At 37.8% G+C, this 14,190-nt stretch overlaps 1 protein-coding gene across 12 annotated transcripts in view; it reads right to left on the bottom strand.

Moving 5' to 3' along the window:
- Positions 1 to 1,266: 1,266 nt before the first annotated feature.
- myo18ab (myosin XVIIIA b) overlaps positions 1,267 to 14,190 on the bottom strand; it is a 240,629-nt gene continuing 227,705 nt past the window's right edge. For all 12 annotated transcript variants that reach the window (XM_072243294.1, XM_072243295.1, XM_072243304.1 and 9 more), the window contains 3 exons: positions 8,889 to 8,996; positions 7,131 to 8,518; positions 1,267 to 1,356 (listed from right to left, as the gene is read on the bottom strand). In XM_072243294.1, the coding sequence (XP_072099395.1) occupies positions 7,135 to 8,518; positions 8,889 to 8,996 (1,492 nt within the window). In that variant the 3' untranslated portion in view covers positions 1,267 to 1,356; positions 7,131 to 7,134. The remainder of the gene's footprint in view (positions 1,357 to 7,130; positions 8,519 to 8,888; positions 8,997 to 14,190) is intronic.

The following is a 14,190-nucleotide window of genomic DNA, read 5'->3' as shown; positions in this document are numbered from 1 at the left end:
CATGCAAATTTATGAAAACTGAGTCAATATATAAAGATGGTATTATTTCATTGAATGTAACAAAGCTCTAACATTGATTTTAATCATTACTTAATTGGATCAATAAACAATAATACTAGGAGTAATTTTATATACAACATACCCCAAAATTTAAGAAAACAAATATAATGAAGTGATTTACCATCCTTGAAGAGGAGAACAGGAGAATAGGTATTATGAAACAGACTTAACTGAATTTATGACATTCATTTGCCCCCAAGCCATCATTAGCAGACATCATACCAAATTTGATCCAAATTATACAGTGATGTAATTGAGATCAAAAGATGTTATTTATTACACTTTGACATTATGTTCCTCATGTATAAACAAGCATAATGATGAGGTAAAAATATACATTATTGGAACTCAATAATTACGTTTAAAAGGCATTTATCTTCCCAGTGCCTTACCTTTCTAATTACTTTCTATCCTCTGGAAATATACCTTATTCAATGAAGACGAAATATATAAATAGTTATTAATTGTATTTGTGTCAGAGTACTTTGTGAGATGTATGGCATCAACTCCACCTCTTTGCTTTGTGTTTCAAATTATAAGATAAACAATGTGTAAGAGACAACAAACCACCCACAAAAAGTCTTTTTGATGAACTATTAACATATGCACACACACACACACACACACACACCTCAAAAGGAAAAAAAGTCTGAAGCCAATAGTTGCTTTGTTTTGCTATTATTTTAGTTTGTGTTTCCAGTTTACCACAGCTGAATAAGAAAAGCTGATCTTTGGCTTAGGTAAAAATTACATGTAAACCTCAGAGGCACCCTAAATCCAACCAGAGATGTCAAATTTAAATTAGAATTTGAAAGCAAGCAATTATAAGAAATTTCAGCCAAAGCTATAGGGAGACAAACATAAACCCATGTATTTCAAGGTTCCAAAATGTTCAAATGAAAGCAGCAGCATCCATATTTGTAAGAAATACCAATCCAAGTACACCAAATTAAGTTTCAAGTAAATGCAGCCCATCAAAATCATGCAAACTTTTCTTTAACCAAAATTATACCAATACTTCATTCATCCTGTTTCAGTTTTTACCATTATTATAGTTTAACACTGAAGTAAAATCCCAGGAATTCAAATGTCACTTGCTGTACTTTTTTAGTTAGTATGAACATGTTGTTAGAGAACCATGATTGTTGCTATGCATTTGAGTCCACAATTTTGCTGTCACTATCATTGTTGCTTAGAGGTCGTCTTGTTGCCAACCTGGATTTGAAGTAGTCTTCCACACCATCCATGTTATCATCAGAGTCATCAACAGTTATGTGTCGACGATATAAAGGAGGACTGAAACAGATGGGAATGGAATGGGAGGGGTTGGAGAGATTATTACAAAAAATTGTCATGCAAGGGAATAAAATATATTGATGCAATATTGACTGCATATCAATATTGGGTTAAAACTTCCCTGGCACAATTTCACAGTTTTGATGTACTTCCAGCTTCAAAATGTGCATTAAAGTTTCAGCAAGTATCAACTGTTTGTGCTTGTAGAGGTTATAAAAGGACAAAAACACATATATATTAAAACTCCAATAATCTAGCACCATTGGGACTTTGGTGATGCCAGTCTAGCATACAATTGGATACCTAAGTCAACTTTTACTTCAAATTTTTAACATACTGCAAAATAGTACAATAAATTTTCTGGTGAACCCAATGAGTTTTCAAGGAGCAGGAAATACATTACACACACAAAATATTGGAAAACTCAGCAAATCAGGGAGTATCTAAGGAGGGGAATAAAATATAGAACTGTACAGTACAGTACAGGCTCTTTGGCGCATGATATTGTGTCAACATTTTAAAGTACTCCAAATTCAATCTTAACCCTTCCCTCCCACAGTCTTCATTTTTCTTTCATCCACGTGCCTATCTTAAATGTCCCTAATTTATCTGCCTCTACCACCACTCACTGTGTAAGTAACCCATGTCTGATATCCTTCATATACTTTCCTCCAATCATCTTAAAAGTATGTCCTCTCCTATTAGTCATTGCTGCCCTGGAGAAAAGATGCTGGTTGTCTACTCTAAGCCTTTTATCATCTTGTACACTACTATCAAGTCTCCTCTCATTCTCTTTTCCTCTAAAGAAAAATATCATACCATGCCTAACTTTTCCTCATAAGACATGTCCTCCAATCCAGCTGACATCCTGGTAATTCTCCTCTAAAACTTCCACATCTATTGTATAATGAGGTGATCAGAACTGAATGCAGAACTCAAGTGTGTTCTAACTAGAATTTTACAGAGCTGCAACATTATCTCATGGTTCTTGACCATCACCCTTCATCAACCAGAAATGTTGATTATTTATTTCTCTCCATAATTGCTGCATGACATGCTGAGTTCCACTAGTATTGTGTGTGCTGCTCGAGATTTCCAGCATCTACAGTATCTCTTGTGCTTAGGAAATCTACCAGTACGAGACCCTGGCCCCAGTTGCAAATCTTCCCAAGTTCCTCGCCTCTGGTGTTCTGGGCCCCAACTCTGGCTCTGACTGTACACCTGACTCACAGTCAGGTCCCAAACCTGGCTGCTTTCTGGACTCTTGATCCAATTGCACACCTCACTCGTTCTCTAGATCCTCACCTCCCATTATGGATTGACCTTCAGGATTTCTGAACAATCTGATGCTAGTTTATTGGAGTTTTACTATCATTTTGCTCTTTATATAAATGTGTAAGAATAAGTTACTGGATTAGTTTCTGTTAACTTATCTACCAGAAATTTAATGCAATGTTGAGCTACAGAATACCAAGCTAACCACTGAAAATTAGCAGTAATTCTACTTTAAACATAAGAGAGCTGATTTCAGCTTTCCTTTTGGGTAGACTAGAACACATTAACTATTCAGTGAACTGCAACCAGCATCATGCCACAGATATAACTAACCCACTTATCAAAGTTAAGAATGCTAGGTAGCAAGCAGCTACAATATATTTTGAGGCATATGTATCAGCCACCAGTAATTTTGCAAGTTGTTGTTAAATATTGTTAACCTTGACAACTATTACTACATAATTTCTCAATTATATTGAGATAAAATCTGGTATATTATGGAATAAAGGTTCAGTGCTGGTTGAAAATGAACTTGTGCAATGTCTATAACTTTAGGACAGTAGAATCATAAATAGTAAGCCTTTAATCTTCTACCACCCTATTTTGCAAGACTTAAACCTAAAGATGAAAAGGTGTGAGGAGGAAAATAATACAAACAGTAACTTCCACATCAAGGAAATTGGATAAAATATTCCACCACACACATTTAGTACTTAATGTTAAGGATGTTAATATTGCTGAAGATAGTTTAAAGTTATTTCAGAATAAAAGAAACCATGCATTTCCATACATTCATTAAGATGAGGAATGAAAGTGCCAGAAAATATCTCATTTCAGAATCCCCGGGCTAATATTAACCTATCCTACTGGACAGAAAAATGTGATTGCACCCCTCACACACAACCCAGAAGAATAATTAGGTTCTTCTTGTCATCATCTGCAAACATCCACATTCATTAGATGATCCTCCATAATTTCCATGACCTTCCACAAAATTTCACTACCAGACATCTCCCTTGCCCTCACTTCACCTTCCCTTTAGCATTCTAAATTCTCCATATCATTTGCAATTTCTAGTGCACACTTTGACCTTCACCAACAACTGAATTTCACGTGGCACTTTTCCATACAACCACAACTGAGACAACAATTTCCTTTTTTACCTCTTTCCTACTGCTATCCAGCCCCCTTTTATTTGCCTCCCCCACAAGAGACTGTATCTTTCAGTTTCAATGCAATTCCTTACTTTCTCTTTTGTATGTCAATACAGGTTCTTAAAAGTTATTGTTCCCTTTACATTTTTTCTCCATACCCTAATCCCTCTTGTCTCCATTGCACCTTTATTTGTAACTTTAAACCTGTTTTCTTCCTCATTTTTAAAAATTCCTTTACTAGGTTTCTCAACTGAAGTGACTTAGTCTGTTGAGTGCTTCCTTGCAATATACTTGCGGACATGTTCGCTAGAGCTGTTAGAGGTTTTAAACTAAGTTGGCAGGGGGATGGGAACTAGAGTGATAGTGCTGGGGACAGGGCAGTTGGTATACAAATTGGAGTGTATAATGAGACTGAGGATGGACAGGATGAAATTGCAGTCATTGGGATGAGATGAAGTGTAACGTGAGGTCAAAATCAAAAAGGTTGATGAATACAGGACTGAAAGTTTTATATTTGAATGCATGCAGTATAAGGATTAAGGCAGATGATCTTATAGCATAGTTAAGAGCTTGGCAAGTATGATGGTGTAGTTATCAGAGTTGTGGATGAAAAAAGATCATAGTTGGGAGTTCAACATCTGAGAAATACACCTTGTATTGAAAGGACAAGCATATAGGCAGAGTACGTGGGGTGGCTCTGTTGGTTTAAGAAAAATGAAATCAAATCCTTAGAAAGAGATGACATCAGCTCAAAAGATGCAGAATCCTTGTGAGTCATGTTAAGAAACCGCAAGGGTAAAAAGGCCCTGATGGAAGGCCCTCGAACAGTAGCCAGGATATGGGATATAAATTTCAATGGCAAATAGAAAAGGCATGTAAAAAGGATAATATTATGATAGTCAAGGGGGATTTCTATATGTAGGTAGAGAGGGTATTTGTAGAATGCCTATGGGATGGCTTTTTAGAGCAGCTTGTGGTTGAGCCCACTAGGGGAAAGGCTGGATTGGATGTTGTGTAATGAACCAGATTTGAATAGGGAGCTTAAGGTAAAGGAATCCACAGGAGGCAGTGATCATAATATGATAGAATTCACCCCGCAGTTTGAGAGGGTGAAGATAAAGTTAGATGTGTCAGTATTATAGTGGAGTAAAGGGAATTACAGAGGCATGAGAGAGGAGCTGGCCAAAATTAAATGGAAGGAGACAGCAGGAGAGTTGACAGTAGAACAGCAATGGCTGAAGTTTCTGGGGACAATTTGGAAGGTGCAGGATAGATACATCTCGAAGATGAAAATGTACTCTAAGGCGAGGGTGTGGCAACCAAAGGTGACAAGCGAAGTTAACGGTAGTATAAAAGCAAAAGAGAAGGCATACAATATTGCAAAAGTTAGTGGGAAGTTCGAGGATTGGGAAAATTTTAAAAACCAACAGAAGCAACTAACAAACGATAAGGAGAGAAAAAATTAAATATAAAAGGTAACAGAGCCAAAAATATCAGAGGATACGAAAAGTTTTTCAGATACAGAAAAAGTAAAAAAGAGGCCAGAGTGGATTTTGGATAGCTGGAAAATGACACTGGAGAGGTAGTAACGTGGGAACAAAGAAATGGAACTTAAGTATTTTGCATCAGTCTTCACTGTGGAAAAAAAACAACAGTATACCAGAAATTCAAGTGTGTCAGGGGCAAAAGTGAGTGTAGTTGCTATTTCTAAGAAGAAAGTACTTAGGAAGCTGAACGGTCTGAAGGTGGATAAGTCACATGGACTAGATGGACTACACAGCAGGGTTCTGAAAGCGATAGTTAAAGAGATTGTGGAGGTATTCGTAATAATCTTTCAGGGATCACTAGATTCTGGAATGGTTCCACAGCATTGGAAAATTGCAAATGTCATTCTGCTCTTTAAGAAGAAAGTAAATTATAGGATAGTTAGCCTGACTTCAGTGGTTGGGAAGATGCTGGAGTCCATTATTAAAGATGTCGTTTTGGGTACTTGGGGGTACGTGATAAGATAGGCTAAGGTCAGCATAGTTTCCTTAAGGGAAAACCTTGCCTGACAAATCTGTTGGAATCCTTTGAGGAAATGACAGGCAGGATAGGCAAAGAATGGATATTGTTTACTTGGATTTTCATAAGGCCATTGACGAGGTGACATGCATGAGGGTGCTTAACAAAATAAGAGCTCATGGTATTACAGGAAAGATACTAGCATGGATAGCAGATTGGCTAACTGGCAGAAGGGAATAAATGGGGCCTATTCTGGTTGGCTAGCAGTGAGAAGTGTTGTCTGGCATGGTTCGGTATTGGGACTGCTTCTTTTCACAGTATGTCAATGATTTGGATGATGGAATTGATGGCTTTCTGGCCACATTTGCAACGATACAAAGATAGTGGAGGGGCAGGGTAGTGTTGAGGGAACAGGGACCAAAGAATGCAGACTCAGAATAGAGGAATGTCTATTTCGAACAAAGATGATAAGGAATTTCTTTAGCCAGAGGCTGGTGAATCTGCGGAATTTATTGCCACAGATAGTTGTGAAGGCCAAATCGTTGAGTATATTTAAAGCAGAGATTGATAGGTTCTTGATTAGTCAGGGCTGTAAAGATTACAGAGAGAAGGCAGGAGAATAGTTTTGAGAAAGATAATAAAGCTGCCAATGTGAAATGGCGGAGCAGACTTAATGGGCTGAGTGGCCCAATTCTGCTCCCATGTCTTATGGTCTTCTGTCTTTCTTTTTTAGTGGAGAGAAATATGGATTTAGGTTTGTGACCTTATGTTAATGCCTCCCACCCAATTTTAGTCACACTTCACTTGACACCAATAAATAGACATTCATCTGAAACATCCCCTTTTACTGATCATCAAGATTAAAATTACTTCTACCCGGTATATGGCAGTAAGTTGCAACATAAAGCTTCCTCTTTTCTGCATCAACCTCAGTAGCTTACTTGTTTCTGCACTGATATTTTATTAATTTCACCCACTGCCCATTCTGTAGCCTCTGCAATTATGTAATTACCAAATAGAACCTAATTACACTCAGGGCTCTGCTGTAGACCCACACCCATTAGGAATTGATTGAATCATCCCAACTCATTTAACATAAGACCCTCATAATATCTCAAACAGAGACTTTTATCCCACAAATAAAAGCTGGATCTGAATTCAGTCCCATACCTATCCCAAACTACAACCCAATTCCACCCCATGCCATTTCTCAATTGCTGCAGAACACATTGTTAACTGAAAAACTTAGTTTTTTTTCTAATATTAGTAATTTAGAGAAGGTGAATTAAAGGTTAAGCATGCAGCTTTTGTCCAGATTCACACAGATTCATAGAAACCTACTTCATTATTCACTCTCTGGTCTGTACAAGTACTTCATCATCACACTGTCTACTTGTTTCATTCTCTTCTTGTCACTTTTCTTCATTTTCTTTCCAGAATTTTCATCTGTTTTATCTTCCTTACCATCATCACCTTGTGAATAAGTTTCTCTTTTCTTTGCATTTCGTTTGACACTGTTGATACTTCGATATGAGACTGTTGAGCCTGAAGAGGAGGAACTGGATGATTCTGATGATTCAGAATCACTTTCCTTCTTTCTTGATCTTTTCTTAGACTTTTTAGAATGCTTCTTGGAGCCCTTCTTTCGGTGCTCCTCTTCTGATGAGGATGACTCAGAATCAGAACTTCTGCTTTTCTTGCTTTTGCATTTCTTATTTTGGGACTTACTTACATCTAAAGAGGATGATGACCTTCGAAGGCTGGTTGATTGCTTATTCATTTCTTCTTCATTCTCATCAGATTCTGGGTCTAGACTACTTCTTTTAAATGTAATTGGTTTATAATCCAGAACCTCATTAATGGCAGCCTCTAAATCTGGATCCAAATAATTCCGGTGACCTACTGGCTTAACATTAGAACTTTCTGATGGCACTTCATCTGAAACAGATGATCTAGGTCTGGGAGGAACACTGAAACTTCGCCCTACAGAGTGCTGACTATATAATGACCTTTCACTTAGTGCCACACTTGGTGCAGCATCATCATCTTCCAACTCACCAAATCTACTTTTTGAAATGGATAATCTTGCGTCTAAATGACTAAGGGTTGAGCTTTGTAGTCCTAATTCTGATCTACGGTTGAGCAAAGGACTAACTGGACTGTACACATCACTATGATTATCATCGAGCCTTGAAAGGCTTCGTCTCAAACTGGATGGAGGACTGGTTAAAGCAAAACTCACAGATGATTTTGCATCATCGTCAGCTTCCAAACTACGTCTTATGGAAGCTCGGCTTACAGGAACTGAAACAGTAGAAGCTTTGTCAAAGTCAGGACTGGTCAAGGCCCATCTCCTATCTAATCCTTTCCTTGCTCTACTCGTTGCCTCTGAATATGCCTGAGAAATAACAGATCCCCCATCATCCAAGTCATCAGCTGCTTGGAGTTTTTTCCATGAAGTAGTAGAAAAGCTGTCATTTAAATTGTCTGTACTGGTGGCTTTCTTTGCTTTTCGAAATGATCTCTCGGGTGACATTGATCGTTCTTTACTTAGTGTTGAGAGAAGAGAATCATTATTACTTTTACCACTGAGAGAATCCTTCATATTCCCTCGTTTACGGTAGCTGAGGGAACTCATTACAGAAGCAGGTCTAGAGTCCTCCACTTCTCTCCCTTCCTTTAATTCCTTTCCTTCCTTCCCCTCTTTCAGGTCTAAACTAACAGAAAATCTGATTACAAGAAGATGGGAAACAAAGGAAAAGAAGATCAAGGTAAATGAATTATAAAGTAGAATACATAGAATAAATAAAACAGTAACAGTCAGTTAAACAAAAAGATAAAGGAAAAACATTCAAAAATAGCTTTTGAAGTAGGCACTTGTAATGGCTCAATTTTCATGGTATCTGGAATGTAAATCCATAACAACAGTTTATTTTTTTACTGCAATAAATTGGAAAGCCATCTTCATTTTGCATTTATTAAGGTAGGAAAATAATACTCAATTAGATCTTTTAAGATATCATTACTGAGAATGTCACTGTGTATATTTCAGAATCAAAGCAGTGTATAGAAAACGTTATGAATTAATTTTAGACTAACCTTGAGCTTTTTAGGCTTCCATCATCTGAGCCCTTGTTCTTTGACAGCCAGGACTTGACACCATCTACACGTTTTTCAACTTCAGAGTCTGTGTCTGAATCACATTCACTGTTTCAAGACATGGATTGAAAAGACATGTTTATAAATTTCTTTCTTAAGGACTAATGATGTACTCAGGTAACAGACACTCATGCAAAAGCAAGGTGATCCATTTCAATAAGTAGTATACTTGTTATTTTCCAGCTCATAGATTTTATTTGTTAAGTACGTTATTACACATACAATTAATGTTTTTAAAAAACTGGTAACAAATGCAGTTAGATCTATCTACTATTCCACTTTACTAATGTAAACATTATTAATGTGCCCATTATAAAACAATAATCTGATACTTCTGGACAATTGGTTGGTTTTGAGCAAGGGGAGTATCTCAGTTTTAGTATTTTATCCCATCCCATTATGCAAACTTTACCCAAAAGTCCATTGTTCACATGTATCATTGACAATCCTACTGACAGGCCAATAATGCACTAAGGTGGCTGATAATCAGCAAGTTCGAATATACCCACCTGAAGAACACCTTTACATATTCTTCAGGCATTACTAAGTACAAACACAAAAGATGCTGGAAATCAAAAGCAACCCATACAAACTGCTGGAGGAACTCAGGTCTGGCAGCATCGATGGAAAAGAGTAAATAGTCGACGTTTTACTCTTTTCCATAGATGCTGCCTGACCTGCTGAGTTCCCCCAGCATTTTCTGTGTATTACCAAATACCTTGGCACTAACTAGGCAAAATAGGCAATTTGATTGGCTCTGCCCACTCTAATCTAGCAATCCTAGACTAGCTGTAATAAAATAAGTAAAAAGACAATTTAAGCTGAAGGATCCCATTTAAAATCAATTTGAGACAAAAATTGTATATCCCTATAAAGACACAAAGAAATTATGTGTTGTGATGACCCCGTCTAAATTCGACCTGATATTCTTAGCACATTAAGTCTATGCTACTTCTTCATTATAACACAAGCAGTGCTAATTACACTGTCAATTGCCTCATTTGCCTTATTGCAAGTGCAGGTTTGTGTGCATCAATTAAAATTAGCATGTACTGATTAAATCTGGCCTGTTCTTAAAAACAAATGTATGTGGCTGTAGTAGATAACAGAAGTCAGTAACTGTACCCTGCTAAAATGACTCATGGCACAACATAGTAGAGCAGAGGCTGCACAGTTAATGCACTGTGGAGGGAAGAAAAATAAGATCCATGGTTAAAATGAAGAATTGACACTGCACTAATTGGTAGTATAATTTGGTGGGTTTATCAGAGATAGACCAAAGACGAACTGGTTAGGTTGACTTGCCTCATCTCCCTGCTGGCTATAAAATGGGACACAAGAAACAAGCATTTATAACAACAAAAATGTACAGAATATAGTGGACTGCACTGAAACTTGAGACTGGCCAAATACAACAAAACCTCTGCAGCAAAATCATTGACTGGACATTCCCAATTTTTGCTCTACAGCACTTCATATTATACATGCAATGGCCATTTGGGCGGGAATCACACTCCAAGTCAAGGGCCAAATGATTAAGTCTTTATCTTTTACCCTCTAGTGAGTCTTGGAAGTTCAAACACAAATGGCACAGCAGACTGCTGTGGAATGATAAAATTATGCCCAGTGGATGACTATAAGGCCAGCAGAAAATGAGGAAACAGAATCCTTTCTATCTGCACTATTTCTCCAAGTTGAAAAATCATAACCTGAAGCAAATATAGTCAAGAGTATCTTGTAACTTGGGGCAGACTGTAACTCTTGTGAAGTCATGCGCAGCACTGCATGCTGCTCACTGGCAAAGACGAATGAAATATACATGGCTCTTTTGGAGCAGAGAATATCCATGAACTCCCTTACACTAATTTGAAAATAACCTAAACTGTCTGGAACAGAGCCAACATTTCACCATTCATGACCTTGGAGACTTTGACAATGTTGTGAAGGTACTGCAAAACTAGAAAATATGACACATTTCAGTAAGATTCTTCAGTTATGAAAAATCATACACATCACACATTATTCCCTAGTGAGTTTCTCAGAGGGTTTTCAGGAAACGTCTCTCCCATGTACTAATGGCCTCATGCTGAGTTCTTCCTCCCTGTTCCAGCAGTCTTGTTTTGCACCCTTTATTCTCCCTGCTGTAATGTGCATGGGAAGTCTTGTGAAACCAGGGACAGCAGTATAACACATCACAAAACTATCTGCTCTGTCAGTGAAAACAGTTCCTGTGTTGGCCTTATCAGCCTCCACAGAAATCATCCTTGATCCCAGGACTCAGCCTGAGACTGCATTCCAAAATAAATAGCATCAGATATCTGGGAGCAGTCCATTATTACTGAAGTGTTGAAGTCGAAACAAACTCCTTCAGAACGTGTTGTACAGATCCTATGGACAATAAATAATGAGTTACAGTCAAAATACCTCATCTTTCTGCACTTCAAGTTGATGAACAATGTCTCACCTTGATGCAGTATTGTGCTAAATGAGTAATTTTATTTATCTATTTATTTTTTTTGAGAAAATTTTGTTCTGGCCATACTGCCAGGCAACCCCCTAACCTAACTACATGACAATTTAACCTACCAACCAGTACATCTTTGTACTGTGGGAGGAAACCAGAGCACTTGGAGAAAACCCACATGGGAAGAACATATAAACTCCTGATAGACAGAGCTGTGGGAATTGAACCTGGATCGCTGGCACCGTAAAGTCTTGCGCTAACCACTACGCCATCCTGCCACCAGAAAAAATATGCACAATCCTTTTAATACAGATCTTCAAATATAAGCTGCTTTTCAACAAATGTTTGATGCCCAAGATGATGGACACTCATTGAGGTGGGGGGGAGACTTTGATCTTTTGCTTTTAAATTCAGCAATTACACGTATGACATTCCATAGTTTACGACACCAGTTTAAAAAATAAAACCTTTGTTTCCATCAATGATCATCCTGTGGTTAATTTGGAATTACAAATTAAGTACTAAATTTGGTGAAGTTATTACACTTTTTGTCTAAGAAACTGATTGAAGCTACCTAAATCTCATTCACATCTGTAGGCAGGATTTGATCAAAGGGGTCAAGAGATGAAACAAAAGTTTTCAACCTATTGCACCAGTTTACCCTATCCATTTTAAGCAGGCACATAAGAAAGAGATAATTTCTAATGAACTTTCATGCTTGAGTGCCAAAAAATGTGGAGAATTTTTGGTTTAATGAATGTTTTTCGCTTTAAAAAAAAATCACAAATATTTGAGAGGTATTATAATGGTAATGGAAACACCTAAAAGGAATTCTGGGAAGAAAGGCCAAGGGGGGGGGGGGGGCGCGCAAGTCTTAAAATGCCAAGCTGGGTAAAAAGCAGATTTGGGAATACACTTGTTACTTTACCATCAAATTGATAATTATCTAGCCAAAACAACAGAATTTTTACAAAGCTTGTGAGAATAAAAATGTTGACAAAGATAGAAAAGAATGAAGACTTTAGTCAGGATTAGCTGATTGCTATGAAGGGAGAATTTTTTCTACTTTTTCTCAGTCTAAATTTTAGAATATATTGAAGATAGAAACACAGCTGTCAGAAATTCAGGCACATGTTTAGGTGCAATGCAAATGAAAATGCATTGTTTCCTGCATTATAAAGATATGGATCCATAGATTCATAGAGATGCATAAAGTTCTACAACAGGGACAACTACATGGATAGGAAAGGTTTAGAGGAAAATGTTATAACTGTACCTGCCTCTACTAACTCCTGTCGCAGCTTGTTCATATATCCATCACCGTCTGTATAAAAAACCTGCACCTCAGATCCCACATATCTTTTCCTTCTCATCTTAACCAATGCTTTCTTGTCTAGACTCCCTTGATATTGGAGTTGAGTATAGGAGCAAAGAGGTCCTTCTGTAGTTGTACAAGGCCCTGGTGAGACCCCACCTGGAGTATTGTGTGCAGTTTTGATCTCCAAATTTGAGGAAGGACATTCTTGCTATGGAGGGAGTGCAGCGTAGATTCACAAGGTTAATTCCCAGGATGGCGGGAATGTCATTTGTTGAAAGATTGGAGCAACTGGGCTTGCATACACTGGAATTTAGAAGGATGAGAGGGGATCTGATTGAAACATATAAGATTATTAAGGGATTGGACACACTAGAGGCAGGAAACATGTTCCCAATGTTGGGGAGTCCAGAACCAGAGGCCACAGTTTAAGAATAAGACCATTTAGAACGGAGTTGAGGAAAAACTTTTTCACACAGAGGGTTGTGGATCTGTAGAATGCTCTGCCTCAGAAGGCAGTGGAGGCCAATTCTCTGGATTCTTTCAAGGAAGAGTTAGATAGAGCTCTTAAAGTTAGCGGAGCCAAGGGATATGGGGATAAGGCAGGAACAGGGTACTGATTGTGGATGATCAGCCATGATCACAGTGAATGGCGGTGCTGGCTCAAAGGGCTGAATGGCCTACTACTGCACCTATTGTCTATTAATACAGGAGGAAAAGACTGTGACCATCTGCACCACTCATAATTTTATAAAACTCTGAAAAGGTCAACTTTCAGTCTTCTTTAATCCAGGGAAGAATCCTAGCCTATCCAATCTCTCCTCATTACTCCTGTCCAGGCCATTCTCCTGTGAGTCTTTTCTACACCCTCCTTGGCTTAATCAGATAATTTTTATACTACCCTGATCAGAACAATACTCAATTCTAAGTGTGGCGTAATCAACAATTTGACTATTATATGGTGTCCATACTCTTAGACTCGATGCCTTGGTCACCAAAGGCAAGCATATCATATGCCTTATTTACCACCCTGTTCACTTGTATCTGCACTTTCAGGGAACCAGGTACTTGTATAACATTCACTATATATGCCCTAGCATCAATCTTCACACTTGTCTGAATTAAATTCTGTCTGCCATTCTTCTTCTTGCTTTCACAGTTGATCTGGATCCTGTTGTAACTTCAAATGAACTTCTCATTGTCCAATGTACCATTAATTTTGGTGTCATCTGCAAACTTCTGATTAGCAAGTTGTCTTCCAAATCATTAATTTTCTACGATGAACAATAATGTAAGGGGTTTCTTCTTTTATGTTACTGCTAAGGCTAATAACACGGCTTCTTTGTTATGTTATAATAAAAATAGCTTTTCTGTAATAATAACTGTGATGTAAGGAGTTCTCTCTCTCTCCCTGTTTGGATTATACTATTGATAAGAGAGGGGACGAACCAATGAGTGTCCAG

This window comes from Mobula birostris, chromosome 25 (genome assembly GCF_030028105.1).
Source record: "Mobula birostris isolate sMobBir1 chromosome 25, sMobBir1.hap1, whole genome shotgun sequence".
NCBI lineage: Eukaryota > Metazoa > Chordata > Chondrichthyes > Myliobatiformes > Myliobatidae > Mobula > Mobula birostris.
The sequence above is the reverse complement of the archived record's forward strand: the minus strand, read 5'-3'. Positions and strand labels throughout refer to the sequence as shown.